Source organism: Drosophila ananassae, chromosome 3L (genome assembly GCF_017639315.1).
Source record: "Drosophila ananassae strain 14024-0371.13 chromosome 3L, ASM1763931v2, whole genome shotgun sequence".
Taxonomy (NCBI): domain Eukaryota; kingdom Metazoa; phylum Arthropoda; class Insecta; order Diptera; family Drosophilidae; genus Drosophila; species Drosophila ananassae.
The window spans coordinates 13,660,650-13,682,574 of NC_057929.1; the positions used below are offsets into that span (position 1 = coordinate 13,660,650).

The following is a 21,925-nucleotide window of genomic DNA, read 5'->3' on the forward strand; positions in this document are numbered from 1 at the left end:
GACTGAGGACTAAGGACTTCAATGTGTTAATGACTCGATGGCATTGCATAAAACGGTGACGCTAATTTGCATTGTTGTGCCAGTAGAGGAGCGGGGTTTGTGTGTGAATTGGCCACTGTCAGCGTTGTCCTGGTCCTCGTGTGTAATGATTTGTGCCAGTTTTTCCGCCATTATCCTTCGCCCCTCTCCCGCAGAATTTTTCCAGCGAAAGTCCGTCGAGCTTATGTCATACAATTAATAAAAGTTTTCCCGCCCGTGGCAAAAAAAGGGAAGTAATGAGTTAGGCTGCAAACATTTTGACACACGTTGACCCTAATTACATGGACCTCTAACCCGTCGGCTTTAATGGCTCTTAATAGAGCTTTAAATTTAAGGCTTTAGGTTGATTTTGTTAGATTTATTGTGTTCATCAAATTCATTATGAGTCCATTACTTCGAAAGTACTTAAATGTTTAATTTTGATTTGTTTCTAGTGATGCAACACTTGCCCCCGAAAGTCAATTTATTAATCAAGGAAATGGTAGAATGAATTGTGGTGCTCCCTCTTCTCAAAGCCAGAACCAAATCCAAAACCAAATCCAAAAACCTACTCTCAACTGTGACGACAACAACAATTCCAGCGATTTTTATATGCCATTTGCCGATTTTACAACTTTGCTGGCGCCTGGCTTATGCCGAACCCAAACCAACTGTGGCGCTCTTATGGCCATGTTGCCGTCTGTAGTTGTTGCTGTTGCCACTGGCAGTGGCGCCACAGTGGGGCTGGCCAAAAGCCGATTCCCAGCCAGGCTTTTCGTTCTAGAACCATTTTTTTTTCCAATCGGGGACGTCGCGTGCTTGGGCCATTTTCTTTTTCATGGCATTCGTCGCCAAAATGGCGTTGCGTGCTGCCACGAAATGTTTGTTGAAAATTGCTCCAAAGTGGGATTAATCCAAGGATCCGAAGGTATATCTACCCTACAACTATAGCTTAGGTTATGACATGTTTCACTCGATTGTTTTTCTAGACAATTTTTAAGATTTAAGCGGAAGGAAGGAAAGAGTTCCTTAGCAGAGTTTAATTTATTTTGTTTGTTTCCTTGGAAGCTAGTTAATTCTAAAGTATCCATTTTAAAGTATTAATTTTTTATCTTTTTTAATAATTTAATAGGGTATATGTATTTTTCATCCAAACTGCATAGATATATGGGAATTTGTATGCGTCACAGCCATCAGAGTCGCAGTCGCAATAACAATCACTGCGAAAAAGACGAATCAAGTCATTGCCAAAGGAGAAGCTAAAATCATAAAAAGATTTATGGCGCTTTCAAAGCGAAACTCCCAAAGTATTCACAATGACATAGACAACTAGGAGTCCTTGGGCAGGATGGTGGAAAATCGGAATCGGGGTCGGAAAACTGCGTGAGAAAAGTGCTGTGTGCTCCTCCTACCAGGAAGCTACCAACCAAGGAAATACGACCCATAGAACTCAATAAAATATATAAGCGAATAAACTCGCATTAAGGAGGTAGAGTTCATAAGGAAAATCACCAGAAAGTTGTCTAAGCAAAATGCCGCCATGATGATGCATAAATCTAGTTGTCAATGCTACTTTATGGACTCTGGCGAGGTGTGCTAAGAATGAGAATCTTAATATTTACCAGGCTATATGGTTTAGCGATCTATTACGGATTTTTTGGGCTTTCCACCATAATTTTTGCTTTTATATTGGGGCCAGAGAATTCTGGCCATTGTTTTAATGCAAGTGCAAGCCAGAAAAGTTTTGGAGGCCTGGGCGTAAAGTTTCTGGGGGCTCCTGCCACCCTCCATTTTCATTGTGCAATTGGAAACTTTGTGCAACAATAAAATTGCTGCCAAAAAAATATATCAAAAAGTAGAAGCGGCAGTCTAACAAAGCCGCCAGGATGAAAAGGAGAAAAAATAAAACAAAGTGCAAGTCGACGGGGGTGTAGCCTACTTATGGTCGGTGCCAGGGAAAACTCTGAGGGTGGATTTTTCCCTCCTGTTTTTTTTGGGCAGGGGTCGGTTGGCGGAAAACTGACGCCACATTTAAACTCTCGACATCCGCCGCGACTTCCGGAGCGGTAAATTATGCATTCCTCGTTAAATATCACTCATTGTTCTCGCCATATGATTTTAATCCAGGCCAAGTGACAACAAAAATACACTCACTGTAAAGTGGCTTAACGTTTTGGGCTTAATCTACATTTTTTATAAGCCTATGGGTGCTATGGGTAAAGTGCGTAGCTAGTCGTAGACATCTATCAAAAGGAACTTCTGCGTTTCAGGTCGAATCGAATGGCGTGTTGCTCATACGCCACGTTGCACATTCATTGTTTATGACTCCTCGGCACATAACAATCCAATTTCAATTGAAATTGCTATGGATCCGATTCTGATAGTCATGACAGATTGAGGAGGGAAAGGAGATTTATGCATGCCACTGGAAATGAACAGGAAAACCTGATGGATTCCGTGAATTGAAACACTACAGGCCGGTAAAAGGTATATTTCAGGATTTGTAAAGCAAGTGTGGAGCTTCTAGGAGCCTCTTCTAAGATAGTGGTGTAGTAAGGCCACAAAATGATTGTCATATTATTTAAAAACATAATATAATTTGCGAAAAAAGCCAACATCATTAAGCAAAGAACTAAGCAAAGCAAAGTCCACTGAACCTTATTGAATGTGTGTGGTTGGAATAAAAACATGCCACCAAATCTGAAATGTTTTCGCACGAAATTAACACCAAGTACCATACGTAGTGTTACATCCATATGCAAAATCGGGCAAACAAAGTTACTCGCATTCACGTTGCAAAGCAAATGTAAATTGCATTTGTTTGCGTTGTGTCATTTGTCGCTTGGCTCGGACTGGGACTGGGTGTGCCAGAATGGAGGTTGGTGTAGAGGGAGATAGGTATGGAAGTGACTCCAAAGGAAAACCCTCGAGTGGCAAATGTGACAACTTGTTACAAAATTCATCAGCTTATGAAATATAAATCACACACACCAGAGGAACCCATAGCTTAGTCATGGCAAGCTGGTGGGTCGAGGGCAATAGAATAAGTTGCAGATGGTTTATTATATAGTTTCTAGCCATTTGAATCCCATCCAAGTAAACTTGAATTGTATATCGATAAATTCGTGAAATTACCCACTGTACATCTATGAGTAAAATTTTTTTTCCTCTAAAACTATCAACTTTTCTATTGGTTTTTTCTTTCCCAAAGCCATCTATTACATAGTCTCTATAAAATGGTGGCACTTTTGATCTTTCTCAATGAAAAAAAACGGAATATTTTTATTTGAAAACGAGTGAATTCATTCCATAGTACTTCCAGCTCGGAGACATTTTTTTTCCGACCTCAGCAACCCGATAATTCGAAATTTTGGGGCCTGGGTCCGCTCATCGGCTACAACATTCATTCCAACGCAATCGCCACAGCAGCAAACAACATATATAATAATTTAAATCGTTTTCCTTAACTGTATTCAAAAACCAAATGTAAGTAAACCGAAATTCGAAATTTATTTAAAAGTGAAAACGGGAATAAAAATAGTGAAAAGTGTTATAGTAAGTATAATATAACCAATTCTCTTACAGCACAATGGGAGATGAAGGAGAAGGAGATGCGCCAGCAGGAGCACCAGCAGCGCCTGAAACCACCACCCCGGCAGCAGACACGACCACCGCTGGTGCCCAAATGATGTTGAACACCCCATGGCTGACGGCCGCTGCCGTGGCCTTTTATGCCACAAAAGCCATGTGGGTCAAGTTCCGGGAGATCGGCCTGGCCAAGCAGAAAAAGCGCCATCAAAAGCTTCGCGCCGATCAGCCGGACAACAAAGCTGATCATTTGGATGGTTTGGAGACAGTTGCGGAGGCGGAAGCCGAAGATGAGTCTGAGGACGAACCGGACGCAAATTTTACACCAAAGCATCTAAGTTCCCAAGGACTGGATGTTGTCAAAAACAATCGAATCGAAATACTGCCCGTTAAGTTATAATAGTTATTATAAATCAAGACACAGAGGATGAAGAGACCCTGCCAAAACATCATACATTTTTTTTGTTCATCACAAGATTGCGACGTTAACAAGGATGAAGATACTTCTAGATATGGGACACTCACGGATATAGACATCAACACCGATTATGACACCGATTAGTTGTAATGCTTGCGAATTTAAGTAGGGGAGGATCTCACACCTGACTGAAGACTTCCCGACCACAACTAAACGGGACCTATGCAAATTATTTATCCATTATCAAAATTCTTAGTGAATATTCAAAATTTTCTGTTTCAAAATTTTTTATTTTTTAAGCTACGATGACAAGAATACCCGTTTGGTACGTTTTTTAGACAGTTATGTATAGAAATTTCAAATAAATAAGTGGATAATATATTTTGCTAATACAATGGTTTTATTAAAAACGAAGTCTCTTGCAACAAAATAGATGAAAAATCCTGATCAATAATGATCAATCAAAATATTGTCTGACAGTGCAACATCGGTGCAAGCAAACGAGGAAATTCATGACGAACAGCAGCGGTCACGGAAACTGGGGCACAAGCAACCAACCAACCAACCGCCTGGCGAGTGTCGTCTGTGTGCTCAGCGTGTTTGCACCCGCCATCATCCTGTCGCCATGGGCCCCGCCCCCTTGGCGTCCTGCCTGCTTGCCTGCCCCCGTCGGGCATCCGTTGCCAGCTGAATGTCCGTGTTTGTCAATTGTCGATCGGGTGTTTGGGGACAGGAAGAGGCTAATGAATGCCGCTGTCAATTAGGAAGGGGCGTTGGCAAATCAATCGAATGAAAGTGCCATAAAATCAATGGGAAAAAACCTGAAAGGCCGACTTAAGGCAATTTTAATTTCAATTTAAATAAAAGTGACAGAAGGAGCAAAGCCTATTGGGATCGGATTCAATCAAGGTCTAGAAACATCTATAGGTAAGACTATTCCATAAGCCATAGAGTGCATATATGGATCAGGTATTTGGTTAACTAATTTCTTCAAATTTCGCATTATTTAATTAACAATAAAAATGTGCCAACTTGCTGCCTCTGTGAGCATTATAATTGTAGCTGCAGTTTCTGTTGCGGATTGAATGTTGCTGATGTTTGAATGCAACTCCGAATCGATTTCGTAACACGCCACAGAAACGTGGTCTAAATAAAGTAAAATCCACCGACAACCAACCGACATCAACTCTAAACACCAACAACTTTCTGGAGCGCTTTTTTCGTTGCTTCGTTTGAGTTTCATTTTACACACAAATACTCGATTTCCTTGACGGCTTTTGCTCAAATGATTTGTGCTCCTCCAGAGCTGAGCTGAATTCAATATATATAGTTTTTTATCTTTGGTTTCTTTTCACATAATAAACGCGCTTTTGGCATAATTGCCGCAGCGGCGGGGGGCCAGGAGCTCTATGGCTTTTGTCGATAATTATGATGTTGCATTGTTGTTGTGGTTATCGTCATCGCCTGCCATGATAATATGCTGTTTGCCCCGCCAATCTCTCCGTCAATTTGCCACTTCCCTGCCCCCGCCTCTTTTGATCCCCTTGCCGCCCAGCAGAGTCATGAACGCTTTCATGTAATATTTGCTCACAATTATTGCGAGACGACGCAGCCACAGAGCGGTTACTGTTGTTGCAGTTGCTGCTTTTGCTGTTGCTGCTTTGGTAGTTGCGGTTGCATGTTGCAATAACAATTTCGCTTTCGCTTTCCAGCAAGGTAAGTCCAATGGGTATCAAGATTTAATGGTACAAGTCAATAAAAGGTTGATTAATTTTTTTAGATCAAAAAGATATTCCAAAATAGTAATATTTAATTTATTTATAATCAAATTATCTTATTATTGTTAGTAAAAAAAAGGGGTATCCCATATGTCCCATAATATTTTCCTTTTCAGTTTGCCGTGAATCGGTTTTAATTGTGACTCATTTTGCGAGGGGCGCGACACGAAAGTCAATGCACTAACGGATGCAATATTCAAGTGGGTTGTTGGGAAAAGGGGTTTGGACCGGGAGCGATTAGAGCTGAATCTGGTTGGTGTCGAGGGGGAAATGGTGGGGAATTGGGGGACCAAGGAGTTGTATATGTGAGACACCCCATTGCCGTTTTCCGCAACTGCCATACCGCCATTCTATGGCTTCATTTCGGAGCGAATACATTTTACGACCATTGATAGCCGAGGCCGCCACAATTTCACTTAACATTTGAGTTATCCGGTGAGTTTTAAAATTAACTCCAGAGTGCCTGAAAATACTGAAAATTAAACATAATTTTTTCCTCATTTCAGTAATTAAATAAAAACAGTTTTTATTGAAGTACTGCTGTGGCCTCAACATATTTTATTTCATTCAAATCCATTACGCAGTAAAGTTTTCCATTCAAAGTTTTAATAACACCGAAACGCCGAGGGATCTCAGAGCCGAGTCCAATCTCAGAGCCCCAAAACCCCCAGAATATTACCCCAGCCATCCACTTCACGCACAAAACGCACAAAAGTCAAAAATAACAGAAAAACGACAAAAAGAAAAACAAATGAGCAAAGGATTAAAAAAGTTTTCTTCACTCAGCTTTTCCTCTTTTATTAATTTTTTTTTTCAGCCCCAGCTCAGCGGGCTGAATTCAATTTAAATTTAATTACTTCAAATGCGAACTTTTGACACATATTCGGGTCGGGGGTAGAGAGTTAATGAGAAGGCCCGAGTCAGAGTCAAGTAAGTCGACTTATTTGTCTGGCAGCCGCTTAACCGTTTCCCTGATTTAATTGTAAAGTCTCTTCAGTAAGTGCCGGCGGCCAAAATCGTATTTGCCAGCCTGCCTGCCGGGTCTTGGCTAATCAGATCAACATTATTAGCTAAGGCAACAGTACAATTTCAATCCCCTTCGGCCCCTTCAACCCTTTTCACCTTCCACTACGGGGTATGAATGCAAGTATGAGTTTACTTTCCCCCTATCTCATCTGTATAGCATTTTCATTACAATTTGTCGTATCATTGATGTTTGCTCAGCTCAGAGCTCTTCTTGTCTGATATTAATCCGATTGTCTCTGACATAATCTTACCGACTCTTGTGGGTATAGTTGTGGGTGTCGGCATACGCACACGAACGTGCCAAGTGTTTATGAATTGTTTATGAGTCTAATGCCATTGTAGTTTAGTTTCCGAGCATATTGAAAACTTTTATAATATTGGCTTTGACTTATTGTTTGTCTTCCCAGCTGCCAAGTTGATTTAAAGACGGATTATTTCCATTAAATATTATCAACATGCATCTTTTAAGTGTCAGTGGGGAAAACAAACGAATTAAATCCCATATCCTACTTTAAAAATGATGAAATTATGTCTTTAAATTAAATCTGTCGTGGCGGAAAAGTGCATACACACCTTTATCCTGGCGAATTAGAAGACCAGACATTTTCGGGAGGTGGAAAGTGACTTTATGCTGGCAAGAAAGAAGAAAGAACCGGGCGCCAAGAAAGGCGCCAAGGAGCGCGGAAGGAATCGCCGGGGCGGACCAAAAGTAACATGTTGGCATCGTCTAGAAACTTACAAACATGACATTAAATGTTGCCCGTTCGCAGACACAAAAGCAGGTGAAAGGAGCAGCGACACGAAGGATGCAGGCTCAATTGAGGAAAAAGTTTTTCGGTGGCACAGCTGAGGAGATTGCGTATACGCCCCGTACGCTGTACGCCATTTAAATGCCTGCAGACGTGGCGAACTTCTGGCACCTATGGGAATTTCATTTGTTGTTCATTTTTAAGCAGTTCGCGATTTGAATTTTGCATTCGCCTTTTCTCTTATATTTTCCTTATTTTTTGTCTTGGCTTATTCCTTCTTTGTCTTTTATTTTTTTTTGCTATGCAGGCTGAGAGGACAAAGAAGGCCGCAGTAAATTTACACAATGAAATCTTAAGAGATCCCCGGGGAAAATGGCACGAGCAGGAGCAGGAGCAGGAAACTTTCCTTGAGAAACTTTCACACACACACCTGAAATACATAAGCACTACTCGGATCTGCACTTGAACAATACATATGGCATATGTTATGAGGTAGGAAGGGGAGTAGCAGCCTTCACCATTTGACCGGAAGTTCCGTAAAAGTTCAAATTACACACGAAAGATTTTTCCGAACATTTAGGAAAAGTGCGCCGGCATGGGGAGTGCTGTTATTCATTCGGTTCTGCAAATAAATGAACCGTATACTAAAACAAACAAATTCAATTGAATCACTCTCCTGGGCATTACAATTGAATGTTCACAGGATTTTCCCCCCATCCTTTCCGACATCCTTCCACCCACTGTAGCCATGTAGCCCTGTCCCCCCAATTGTTGGGAAAAAGAAAATCTAATGAAAATGTTCAATTTGTTGCAAACAAACAACGGCACGCATTGAAACTTAAACAACAGCCAACAAACAGAACAGGAAGAGATATGGCCCGAACCAATGTTGAGGCTGAAAATCTTTTCCACACAAAACACAAACCGATTTCTTGTTTATTTGCTCTTGTTGCTTGTTGGCTGTTGCACTTGGCTGATTGGAACTGGAACTGGTCTGACATTTTTTCCGCTTAAAGCCAAAAACTAAAAGTCTGATTGGATTATTAGAAAAACTTTTACTTTCCTTTAATTTTGGTTTATGGTCTATAATTAACCTTTAACACTATCTTCCTGGCTTATTCTTCTACAAGATTTTCCGCCACTATTGTTTACATCTTTGGTCTTTGAAGTCCCCCTGCAGTTGCGTCGTTAACGTTTTATGGCCAACAGCCATTTGAGCCATTAGGTGTGTCTGCATTTTTATTTTTTATTTACAGAGGGAAGGAGTGGTTTAATATTAAAAAAATGGCATATTGTGTGTGCAACTCCGAGGCGTTCGTTCAGCTTAATTGATGAGCACCATAAAAAAAGTGCACGACAAAGCGACTGGCCAGAAACTGACTCACTCACTCCGTTTTGGCCATATATCAGCCGACCCACAAACTGCAAATGAACTGCAATTATCAAGGAGCGGGGGACAGAGACCGCCAAAAAAGCCAGCGAACAAACAAGTGAAAAACAGTTTTTCCAGCTTTTCAGTTTCGTTGTTTACGTTTTGTCCGCAATGCAAATCATCATTAAATAAATTACTCATAATTATCGCCAGAAACTGCAAACGTCGACTAGTCTTTCTTTTCCTCTTGACTTTTTTTTCGCTTGAAATTCGCGCTGGCCATTTGTCTAACCCGAGTCAAATTTTGACTAATTTCAATTCCAGCCCCTGCTCGCTTTTCCTTTTCCTATTCGAAGTTTTCCCCCAAGCAGTGCTCTGCTGCTGTTTGCCTCCTCGCGGCAAGTGGGCGGCATTAAGTCGTGTAATTTTCTGTCAAATTTTGTATGATTTTGGTTTTGATAAAAATGAGTGAGCCGGTCTGGTCTTTCCTTTTGGCTTCCCTGGCATTTGCTTCCTGGTCTGGGCCACTCAACTCAAACTGGACAGCTGTCCATCGAGCTTGGAACACATTTCTGGCACAGCCAGCCTAGCACTACAATGGGAAGATGGAAAAAATTGCCATCAAAATTGGCATCTACTCATTGAAACTTCATTGTTTGTCCGGACTTGGGCTATAAATGATTGTGGGCGTGCCGCTAATCAAGGCGCTGCGTGATGAATGAAAGGAACGAAAATGTCTTGCACAATACCCAGGAAAAATCATTTGCCTTTTTGCAAAAAAAAACAAAAAAAATACAAAGCCTCACCCACTTAAGACCCTTATATTTGAGACTTTTTATTTGAGATTCGCCATGAAACTGCAGGTGCCACAACATAAGATGTTAGGCAATCCGTGGTTAATGCTTAAATTCCTTATTCTGTTACGTGTTTTATTGTTTTATATCATTTTGATATTATTAAATTGCCATTTTTTAGTTCCTAAGCTTGCCTTTCTATTGATCTTCAGCCAAGCAGACTCATCAAACGTGCAGTTGTTTTGACCAGATACCGAGCTGGCTAAAACCGAAAAAAAATAGTGTTTTCACTTCACTGACTTTTTGGGGTCTGATCCCCTCTACCAGCGCCCGGCCACCACTCCCCTTCTTCCTGCCCTGACCATTGCAATTTTCGCACTCAAGTGGAGAGTAATTTGCGGTCGTCTTTGGCAACATGGATTGGCTTCGCTTTTCGCATTTCGTTTTTCGCTTTTTTTGCCGGCAAATCGGATAGTCGAACAAGTCCATTTCAGAGACCAAAACTGAGTGATAGTTCATCGGTGGTTGGACCATGGTTAGGACCAGGGTATCTCAGAGGGGATGTCCCCTCCGGTGCAACAGACAACGCACATACATATGACATAATGATTGTCGAACATGCGGCCAACATTTGTTATAAAATCAAAATCTTTTTATCAAATATCTTGTTTACACTGAGATGCGGGGAACACCTTTCCATACCAAGTAATATCTGTGGACTAAGATGTCCAAACTCTTGCCGACTAGTGTCTCTTTGATAGCTCTACTGACGGCTGTCGTCGCGGTGGAAGTTTTTGAGAAAAACCTTTCATTAACAAGACCCAAATTATGAATGTCTGTCGCACTGCGATGGCGACAACTGTCAAAACAGGCCGAGTGTTGATGGCCAGGCTCCAGTGGGGATTTGCCTTATATAATGCACTGACAGAGCGCAAATGATTTACACAAATTATTTTGCAATGTGCGTTGGCAAGTTGGTGCTTTAAGCAGCCGGGAGCTGTCTTTCTGGCCATCAGCCATCAGAAGCCCCCCCAAGCCCCCATCATCCGACGCCCATGCCACCGATGTTGGATGCTGATGCTGCCTGTCGCCGTGAGCCGTAAGTCAAACAAATCAGTCGTGCCAGAAGATTAATGGCGGCATTATTGTGTCGCCTGCACAGTCATCCTCATCGGCATCGGCACTCGCTTTCCCATCCCCCCCATACCTCCATTCCCATTCGCATTCGCATGGACTTCGGCCTTCGGTCTTCACTTTTCCGGAGCTCCCTGTTCCGGACTAGCAGCTTCCAGCTTCTGGCACCCAGTTGCCATTTACCAGCTTCCACGGTAGCCATCATCATCATTGGCAACTTCATCATGCGGCTGGTCAGTGGGTTTTCCGAGGGAACTGTGAGGACGATGGTGCACATAACCCGCTCTCAATGCGTCCTCACTCATGTTGAGCCCTTGGGGCTTCTGTGGATTCAGAAATGGCATCGTGTCACGAAAGAAAATATTAACTTTGTTTAATCAGCTATCTAAGCCTACTCTCATTGATATTTTAAAGTTTATATTTTTTTAGGCAAAATAGTTTGAGTTTAGCCCCAAAATCACGTAACCTTCACTAGCCTATTGCTGACCCCTCGCCACAACTCTTTCTGGCTTTTGGCGCAAAAATGTTGCATGCGATTTTTCTTGCAGTAAATAATTTTTCATGCCAGCTGTCCGTGTTATGTCTGTCTGGCTTCACCCCCTTCAGTCCGCCCATGAGTTTTTTCCCCCCAGTTCTTGGTACGTCCCGAAGTCTGTCGTATTATAGCCCATTGATCAGTTTGTTTTACTAGCTCCTGGCCCCCTCGAGCCCATGACCGAACCCCTCGAACAACCCCTCGATTTCTCTTTCGTCTGGTCTCTGGTCTTGTGTACATTTTGGATTATGAACTCTTTAAAGTCCTGTGAATGGGATGCCGAGGCAGATGCAAATGCAGATGTCGATGTCCGATGGTCAGTTTGAAGGCAGAACAATCGATGCTAGCCGGGAGGAAGTGGAGAGCTGATGTGGCAGGCTTTGTGGTCGGAAAACGGACTGTTACTCGTTTGATTATGATGGATGCGGTTGGGCAGCAATGCCTTTTGGAAATCCGCCAGAGGAAAATGAGTCAAATCGTTTTGGACAAAAAAAATGTGCTAAGGCTTTAAGTATCCCAAAGATACAGGATTCAATGATTTAATGTAGCTTTATTGGCTTGATAGTTGGCATTACGATCTAAGAAAAATGTATAAAAATTCCATGATTGATAAAGAAAAACTATTTCCCATCGAAAAGTTGTAAGCAAATTTGTTTAGTCTATTGAGATGGCCATTTCAGAGTGGGGAGGAAGGTCTAAGGCCTAGGAGGCCACTGAAATGGCAGCCTGACAACTCGATGGCATTGTCCTGGGAATAGAGGTCATGGAGCTAAACTTTGGGCACAAAGTGCGCTGCAGTGGTGCAAAAGTTTCGCAGTGCCTGGGCGACGAGAGAAGAACATTTAATTAAATTCCTTTGCACCTTTAGTGCTGCGCTAAAAATTCCACACAGCCCTTACCGTAGAGTTGGCAATAACAAATTAATCTCTGCGGCTTGCTCGGTTGCTCGCTTGGCCAGGGGGCCAAGGGAGGCAGAGGGCTAGAAGGCCAGAAAGGTTGCAAGGATCCGCCGGGTGTTTTCGACCCCGGCGTAAGCCCTACAAATGAGGCATTTGATTTTAAAACTAGCAGAAAGTTTCCGCGACAAAACGTTGGTGCCTCGTTTTATGTCGTCTACTGTCGCTTTTATGGCCTGCAGCTCCAAGCTCCGTTCAATCAACTGCTGAATTATGTTGACATGGCACGCACCACCGCATCGCCGCACCGTCGATCCACCCGGAACCACACCACAGTACAGCACACTTTTGGGGCAAGCCAGCCAGCGACCGACAAAGTTTTCAATTTACGTTTTTAAGGCTTGGCCAGGTCCTGGTTCCTGATTCCTGGTTCCTGGCTGTGGCACTTCGTCTTCAATTTCGCAAATGCGCCTCAAAGTCTGGCCACGTAACCGGAAGGAAATGCATAACAAAAGCTTTTCTTATTAGCATGTGTGGGTGGGCGGACAAAGTGAAGGATGAACGGAAGGACCGAGGGAGGTCCTTCCCAACCAATGGCTGCAAAGGGGGGAACCTTTTGGCGGTTTTGCTGTTTAATCGATAATGTTGTTCCGAGGCTTTTCTAAGAAAAGTGGAAGAACGTTTTGTGTCACGAAAATGTATTTTTTAATGGCAGCATGAGTTACAAAGTAAATAAAAACGGAAAATCTTCAGTTTTGTGGGCCAATTTCTTAGTTAAGAATCAAATCCATTTCCTCGATTAATCGCCTGGGACGACGGAAGGAAAACCCCTAAACCGATCTTCAGTGACTGACAGCAGAACACAAAAAAAAAAAAAACTGGAAAATCAAGCTCGAATCAATTGCCAGAAGCCAAAGGGCGAAAAAATTGGGCGCAAGTGCGTGAGAGAGACGTCGACAAGCAGCAACTTTTCAATTTCTTTCCACGCACACCATCCATCTAACCATCTTCCGTTGCTGCTCGGCTCTCCACTCCCTCTCCTAGGACTGGCCACCCACAAGCAATGTCCTTGCCCAGAGCAGCGCTTGACGGTTGTCCTTTAAGCCACTTGCCGTCTTTTGTCCTTTGGGGCAATCAATCCGTGTTAATGGCTCCGCAGCTAAATCAAAAAGATTGCCGCAGCATAAAAAGTGAAAAAAGGACGCTGAAGAAAAGGACACACAGTGAAAAAATGGCATAACATTTTTGCATTAAAAGTACTTGACATCTTAAGGATCTAACAATAATTTCTTAGCTCTAAAGAAAGGATAATATTAGTATTTTATTATAATTAAATAAATTATTTAATACATTTATTTTTCTCCGTTTTGGCGGGAAAAACTTAGCACAAATATTTGGCCAAATCTTTCGGCCAAAGGATGTTGCAACTTAAATTGTTGTAATCTTCATGGTTGTTGTGTTGCATGTGGCAAGCTTTAGCTATTTAATTATGTAGCATCCTTCAACTTGGCCAAATTCGTGGGCCATGGCAAACTTGCCCCGAATCGAAGCAAGGCAAAGAACAACTTGCCACGCACTCACACACTCACGAAAGTTTACAAAGCCAAGGCCCAGATGATGCTGCAAGGAGGCTAACAAGAGGGGCCAAAACGGGGGGCAATTGCAATTTGTATGCCCGTCAAATGCGGCTCGTTATTGCGAAATTTAGAACTGCTCGAAATAATTCCAGCAAATTTTCGTGCAAACGAGCCAGACGTAGTTACACCAAAACCGGCAGCACACACTAACAACATCAGCAACAGCCAAAAAGACACAAAGCTGCAAGAACGCTGTGCACCCAACAAAAGTTTATGATTTCATTTTCATATAAAAGATTATTTAAGGTAATATGGTACAAGTTTTGTATGTACAAGTTCGAAATAGGATCTTTAGAAATTAATGATGTTAATGATGATATTTTAAAAATTGTCTTAAATATTAAAATTCTTAAACTATCTTTCAGAAACTTTGGCTGCCTGATCGAAGCCAAAGTCAACATGCCTGCACTAGCAAGGATCCCGCCGCCCATATTTCTGCGCCCACCCATTAACGCGCCACGTCCTTTGCCCGGGCACGTGCATTAAAAAGTTTTAGCGCCAAAGTTGTCCTGCAAAATCCCGTAGTCCAAAGTCCGGAGTCCGTAGCCCATAGCCCGTAGTCCGGGGTCCACGGTCCGAAAACGAGCCGATAGGATCCGAGGCAAACTGAAACTGAAGTGAACCGAACCGACAGGCAACTAAACCAAGCCAAACTGTGTTTTTGAACCGGTGCAAGCCGGAAGTGACAATACGGATATAGGGGCAGGAAGCGTGGAAAGGGGGAAGAGCCAGCCGCTTGCTACGGGCAAGCTGACGTAGTTTAATTATGTAGAAATCGAGACACGCACTTTTCCAGCCAACACCGGTGAACGATGCCCAGGCCCAGGCTCCGGTGGAGCCTCCCTCCCATCCCTCCGATACTTGCTGTTTTGCCACCCACCCACGTTTGCGTGTGCAGCGTGATGCAATCGACACGCCCACTTTGCGACACCCGCGCTCATAACTCGAATTTTGAGTTTTTATACCCTTTCCGAGGGTAGTTCAATTTTGTTCCCAAATGTGCATTGCATTAAGGCCCACAAGAGATTACATTGTAGAATAATTAAGAACCGATCTACAAATCGTTTTAGATATTCCGCTTAAGAATCGGATGAAAGTTGGCCAAGATGTACCTATCGCGGGGGGCCATATTGTGCCTGCATTCACTTTTGAAGGGGTCTACCCAGAAATTTTAAGAAAAAATCTAAAAAAAATTTCTTTCTTAGATTTTGATGCAAAATTGTGGAGAATCGATCCACAAATAGTTTAAGGTATTCCGCTCAAGAATTGGATAAGTATTGGCAAAGATATAGCCATTGCAGTGGGCCGTACTGTGCTCCCCATGCATGTCCCACATTTTGAAGGGGTCTCCCAGAAATTTTAACAAAAAATCAAAAAAAAATTCTTTCTTAGATTTTGATGCAAATTTGTGGAGAATCGATCCACAAATCGTTTAAGGTATTCCGCTCAAGAATCGGATAAGTATTGGCAAAGATATAGCCATTGCAGTGGGCCGTACTGTGCTCCCCATGCATGTCCCACATTTTGAAGGGGTCTCCCAGAAATTTTAACAAAAAATCAAAAAAAAATTCTTTCTTAGATTTTGATGCAAATTTGTGGAGAATCGATCCACAAATCGTTTAAGGTATTCCGCTCAAGAATCGGATAAGTATTGGCAAAGATATGGACATCGCCGGGGGCCATATGAGCGAATCCTGGACCGCACAAGAGACTCCTTCAGAAAAACTGATATAGTAGAAAGTGTATCCAAGTATTCGCCTCAGCCTGATTTCATTCGTAATGATTTAAAATGCGGAGGAGCCTGTAGACCAATAGATTCAGTTTGCAGGAGCAACAGGGATACGGCTAGCTCGTGTGCGATTATAAATTCTGTTGCATGTCAGTGGTTTTCAAAGTTAGAGCGATTCATGGCTCCGGTAGGTGCGGCTCCAGTCTGGTCTGCTGAGGCCTGACAGGTGAAAATAATGGTGTGGAATTGCATTAGGCTGCTACTTCTCCTGCTGCTCTGCCATTGCCTCGATGGATGTGTGAAATTTCCCTAAAGCAAACACTTCAAGGCGGCGGCGAGGACTTAAGAGAAACGGAGAAAGGGCCACGAAAAATGCAACTTTCATCCTGGGAGCCGAGGCATAAATTTTAATAAAAAGAACAGCAACCAAGTCAGTGAAAGCAGATTCCAGGACCTTTTTGCTACCTTTTCCGTCTGCTTGCGTGGTAAACGCTTCCATTATTTTTTGTTTGTCTTCCGTATTACTGCGAACCCTAGGAGACAGTCGTTTATATCAATTAGCCAATGCGTCTGGCATTCCTGCCACAGGACAACACAGGACAACACTTGCTGCAGGTCGAGTTTAAATGGAAACGGGTCTGGGACTCGACTTTTAAATGGGTGCAAGCGTCTCTAATTGATTTATTTGTGGATTTATTTTCGTTAAAGTTGGCAAATCAAGACTGAAATATAAGAACTTAAATGGCCTGGTGTGGAAAACCTTCGGAGAACTAAACAATTCGCGTTTGCCAACGCAATTTCACACTTTACCAGCTACAAATTGCACCATCATAGCCCAGAAAATGCCCCGGATACCATTCATTGGCCTTTGCCAAGATTATATAGATGACGACGACGGGCTTGGAATTTTATGATTTATGAGTCCGCACCCATTTGCCCTTCCACACTCTCCACTTTTCCCCCACATCTCTTGGCCATCAGTTTCGCCTCGGCTTGGCTTTCTTCGCCTTCAAGCCGAAATTGTTGCATTTTTTCCACCCAAATGCAGGTCCGTTCGGTCAGAAGGGCTCTGGCCATTTGATAAATGAGTTTTCCACTTTTTCCAGTGCGGAATTATGACCATTGTTCCCGAGCCCATATCACATATACTTTGTCCTTCAATCCGTCAGGTGGCAAGCAAATTGATGCCGCATCGAAAGTGATTAAAGATTTCCAGATGACTTTCCACGGCAAAATTAAAGTACCATAACAAAGTACAGAATTTTGAAATTATATTGCCACATTTCGGAAAATTTATTTACGACACAGACATGGTACAATCCTCTTTTTTGTGGGAGTTGGAGTTAGAACATTTTCAACTGTTGCGCGGGACGATTTTTTTTCCCAGCTTGGCTATAGAGTGTGAGGAAAAACGCATAAATTTTATGACTGAATGGCTGCGAGTTGGTATGGAGTTCTTGAAATGGTTTGGGTTGCAGTGGGCTCCACACACACATCCCTAAAAAAACAACCATTCGGGCAAAAAGTGCGCTGAAATTTTCAACTAAATTATTCATTGAGCGCGCAATTGAGCTGGAAATGTGCACAGTGAACCCCCCAAAAGTGGGAATATGAGTGCGAGTATGGGCCCGCATTCGTGGGGGAGGAGATGAATGCGGTTTGAATGTCTGGCACGTAGATATGTCGACTGTTTGGCTTCCTGGCCATCCTGGCTCCATTTTGCCTTTTTCCCTGTCCAGGGGCCAGGGTATCGAATATGCCACTTAAACACTTGACACTTTTTGTGCGAGATACAGAAAATAAATACGCGGAGTTAGGGGCTACAGATCGGACATAAACGGAAGTATTTTGGCGGCTGGGCTTGTCAGAAATTTTAAAATGTTTGACTTTATGGCGTTTTAATGGTTTCAGTCATAAAACAGGGAGCCAAGAACATAAGGTAACATTCCAATTCATATTAGACCCCAACTAATCAGGGTTAATCGCCTAAATTAACCTCTTAACTAATCATTCGCAAATAGAGCCTCTGAATCCGGTTCAGAGCCGGGTATCTGTCATAAGTAACTTAGTCATTTGAATACCAAATGAAGTGCTCCGTCTTGGCCTGGCTGGAAAGCCACAAGGATCCTGGGAGAGACAAGGCGGACTGCATTATTAAGAACAGAGCCGAAACTAAGTTACGTATATTGGCACAAGTCCCAACGCCAACGACAACGTCGACGACGACGACGACAAAGTCCTGCTCAAATAGTTCACTTCAAAAATCCACACAGTGTGCCCGGAGTTTGTCTTCTTAATTAGTGGACAAGTTGGAGAATTCTGTGGGTGGTTTGGGCAGTGGGAGTGGCGATGGCAGTGGTGTGTGTTTGCTTTGTGGGGATTATGATTATTATTCGGCAATTATGCGTTTGTGTCTTTTGTCAATTGTGTAATAAGTGAGATGGCCTTAAGTAAATTCCGGCTATGCCAAATTTGTCTCAATTTGAAAATGACGCCAGGGTAAATTTAACATTCGCATTCCGATGAACCCACCATCTCCACCACCCTCTCCATTACCATGCCATGCCACCATCGCACAGCCCATTTGACTGGCTGAGTTATGTGATCTTGGGGCTGCTTTTGAATCGATAATTATCCGGAGATGCAGCAGTCAAATGCAGGCATTGTTTTCCCCTTTGGCCACTAACAATATGCCACAATTTGGAGGCAGACTGCCGCCTGCCTGTCCTGACAAATGCTCCTGTCTTTGGGTCCTGGGGTTGTGGTACCCGGGTCCCGGGTCCCTTGTCCTGGTTGCAGATTGGCGACCAGCAGCCAGGACGACTCACCTTCAATAGACAAATTAACATTTCGACAAAGGCAACCTAATCAAATGTCACAATCACGCATGCGGCTGTCCCTGGCAGCTAAAAACGAACGGAGTCGAAGCCACTGCATGTCCTGAAAATCGCCCACCTACCTACCAGTTGGCTATCCTTCGAATGGCCCCCTTTAGCCCCCTCTTGCACTTCGACTCTGACACTTTTTGTGTGATGCTGCCCTTCGCATAACTTTCACTCTTGTCAGTTGCAAATTACATCGCACGTCTGCAGCAGCAGCATCAGCAGCAGCAGGATCAGCAGCTCAAGGGGGTGGTCTAGGGGCTGGGCCAAGGGGTGTCGTAATTTAAAGCTTATTTTGACACTTCACCCCTCACTCTCTCCCAAACTCCGACAGCAGCAGCAACACCCAATTTGCATCTTTCAAAATCGTGTTTTGTTACATTTTGTGCATGCGCAAAAATTTGCATACGACAATTAACACTCCAAAAGGAGACTCGCCTGAGTCCTCTGGGTATGAGTATGTGTGCATGAGTATCTCTGTATCTGTATATGTATGACTGTGCATGTTGGGCTTATCCCCTGCACTTTGGCAAATGCAACAGTCAGTCCGGCCACCCTCGCTCCACACGTCGTATGCGTAATTTTGTGTCTTGTGTTCCGCAGCAGCACAAGAAACAGTCGAAACATGAGGACTACAAAGATATGGCTAAAATATGAGGGAGCGATGCAGCCGGTGGGATATGTTAATGGAGTTGCTGTTTGAAAAGCAAACCGACCTAATGAGAATCTGTAAATATTTGCACAACACAACAATCTTTTAGTCTCCAAGTCCAAAAGTGACAACCAACAATCATTTAAGGTTAAAGAGTGACGAGTAAGCAAATTAAATTAAAATAAAATAGAATTGAGACAATTGTATATAAAAAAGTACTTCAGTTTTGTAGTTAAGATTAAAAGAACATCAAACAAAATACAGAAACCCCTAATATAGTTCCAAACTTGACCCTTTTTATGGTTTTTTCCTGCTCTGTCGATGGACTGCGAATAAGTTTAAGCAAATTAAGGACCGCAATCAGCCGCAAACAATTCACACAGAAATCGAAACGACAGAAATCATGGCATAGTCCTGTCCAAGGGGTTGCAACTGGAGCTGCACGAAAGGGTTGGGAGTCCTGCGACGGAGGAGGGAGGTGGTTTATTCCGTACATCGTTTGTTGTTTGATGGCGATGCCAAGAAATGTCATGATAAGCGCGATTACGGGAGGAAAGGCGGAGGGCGAATGCTGGGAGGGCAAGCGGGGAGGTCCTGGAGACAGGACGATGGCAGGATAAAGAGAGAGAATACCCTCAAATGGGAATGTGCACTCACACAGGCACACTTAATACGCTTAATTGACTTTCATGTATGCACGAGTGAGTGCAGCGACATGACAGCGCGAAGTGAAGATTGGGAGAGGGTAGGGGGCAGGTCCGGACTCCCGACTCCGGACCGGAGGCGGAAGGCGTGGCGGCGGTCAGACATGTTGGCCAGGCTGCCACTGCTGTTGCCAACTGACGCGAACTCATGCGACTGGTGGCAGCATTAGCGATGCGAAATGGTCTCCAAAATTAGGCACAGGCGTCGCCAAAAAAGAGAGTAATCCCCAAACCCCAGCCCCAAAACACAAAAGCCAAACACCAAACATCCAAATAAGACAAAAGGAATGTTAAATAATTTATAGAAGCAGTGATCGACCATTACTTACCCAGGAAATCACAAAAAATAATTCAAATAATTATAAACTTAAAGGATACTTTTTTAAAAAGAATAGTTCTATAGTCGGAAACCCATGCAAAAAATTTTGAGAGCAAGTAGTTCACCTCGTCAAGTATCTCCCAATGGCATACCTGGAAAAATACCTCCATTTCAAGAGGAAATCAAACAAATCAACTGGTTTACGAGGCTTTATCCCTCGAGTATGTCTGTTTCGGCAAAAAGGAAAAGCCGAAGAGTGCTAAATACAGGAGTGCCATGGAAGGCACTACCCAGGCCCATAATCGCAGGCAAATCGGTTACAAAAGGTTCCCCAAAAAGCCCCAAAAATCTCCTATTCACCTCCCAGCTACCAGCTACCAGAATGCTTTCGCCCACTCTCTTAGGTTTTGCATTCAATCACCGATTCACTTCATTGAATCACTTATTCAGTATTTTGCTGCTGCAAATGCCGATGTTTCATCATTTCACACCCGACACCCGCCCCCAAATCGAATGGTGTTTGGTATTGTGTGGATTTTGTGGCTCTTTTCTAGCACCTCCACCCAAAAAACCCGACTCAATTTGAATCGATTCGATGGGTGTGGTGTGTGCCAGCTTTGGGTTTGTCAATCGCATTTGTCTGAACGAGAATTGACAACTAGGCAGGCATTTCTTTGCATGGTTTTAATCCCGATACATTTGCGGACAATACTAAATATTCATGTCGATATTCCTGCGGTGGATTTAGATTCTAGATTATATAGAGCGCATTGATTTAACTTTCCTTTAAGCCAACTAATTTTAATAGTCCCCAAGTCTCAATTCTTTGCCCTTTCCCTGTCATGCCTCACATAATTCTTAAGTGCATTAAGACCCCTTGACTTCTGCTTGCACTTCAACAAATAAGATCCGAAACAGGCACATACATGCAGCCACCTCCTTTGCCATCCATTATCCTTTCCCTAAATCCCAGCCTCGTCGTGTCTCAGTCCCAGTTGTTTGTCTTGCCAACAGGCGTTGCTCTGAATAAAGTCAATGTCAGACGGTCGTCTGTTCGCCAAGTGAAACTCAATTACACACACACTCGTACTCGTACTCATACTCATACTCGTCCTGGTACCTGCGAATAAAACACACTCAAAGAATGCAACGAGCAGGGACTCATGCATCACTTTTATTTATTTACATTCTCCAGCAAACACAAAGCATAAAATAGACATTTTTATCTCCAGCCTGACTCTGAATGGCATACTCTTCTCGGGAAAGTGGAGCCTCCAGCAAATAGGAAATGCAAGTCGTTGAATTCCAAACTAATTAGTCCCAATTAAACACATTTTTATTTTAATGTATTTCGATTTGTGAAGTACTTTTCAAAGTGATTACTCGATCGACAGCCGGTTTAATTTCAATTTCATAACTGCTACTGGCTCATAAACCGAAACCGTTTGAAGCACATTAGCCAACTAGTTTGGAGCCATCATTATTGACAATTGAATCGGGATTATCATTAGTTCATCCAGTTATCTGGCTCATATTACCCGTCGGGAAAAGAGTATCCAATGTTGCTTTCATTCGGCTTCTTCAGGATCAACAAAAGGATACGTTGACGAAAAAAATTTTCTGCTGCTGCAGCTGGCGCATAATGAGCGCAAAAACATCCTGTGCTGATTGTGTCTCTGTGTCGTACTTTGGCA

General features: G+C 43.0%; 2 protein-coding genes across 2 annotated transcripts in view; one reads left to right on the forward strand and one right to left on the reverse strand.

The window, feature by feature from the left end:
* LOC6494313 (protein muscleblind) overlaps positions 1-21,925 on the reverse strand; it is a 151,199-nt gene that overhangs the window by 125,016 nt on the left and 4,258 nt on the right. The window lies entirely within an intron of this gene.
* Positions 3,359-4,414, forward strand: LOC6496255. Its single transcript, XM_001960517.4, has 2 exons — positions 3,359-3,504; positions 3,604-4,414. The coding sequence occupies exon 2, from the start codon at positions 3,608-3,610 to the stop codon at positions 4,004-4,006; it is 399 nt and encodes a 132-aa protein (XP_001960553.2). The 5' UTR covers positions 3,359-3,504; positions 3,604-3,607; the 3' UTR covers positions 4,007-4,414.

Excerpts from the sequence above, each read along its gene's own strand:
- LOC6496255 (XM_001960517.4), top strand. The coding sequence starts at position 3,608 with ATGGGAGATGAAGGAGAAGGAGATGCGCCAGCAGGAGCACCAGCAGCG.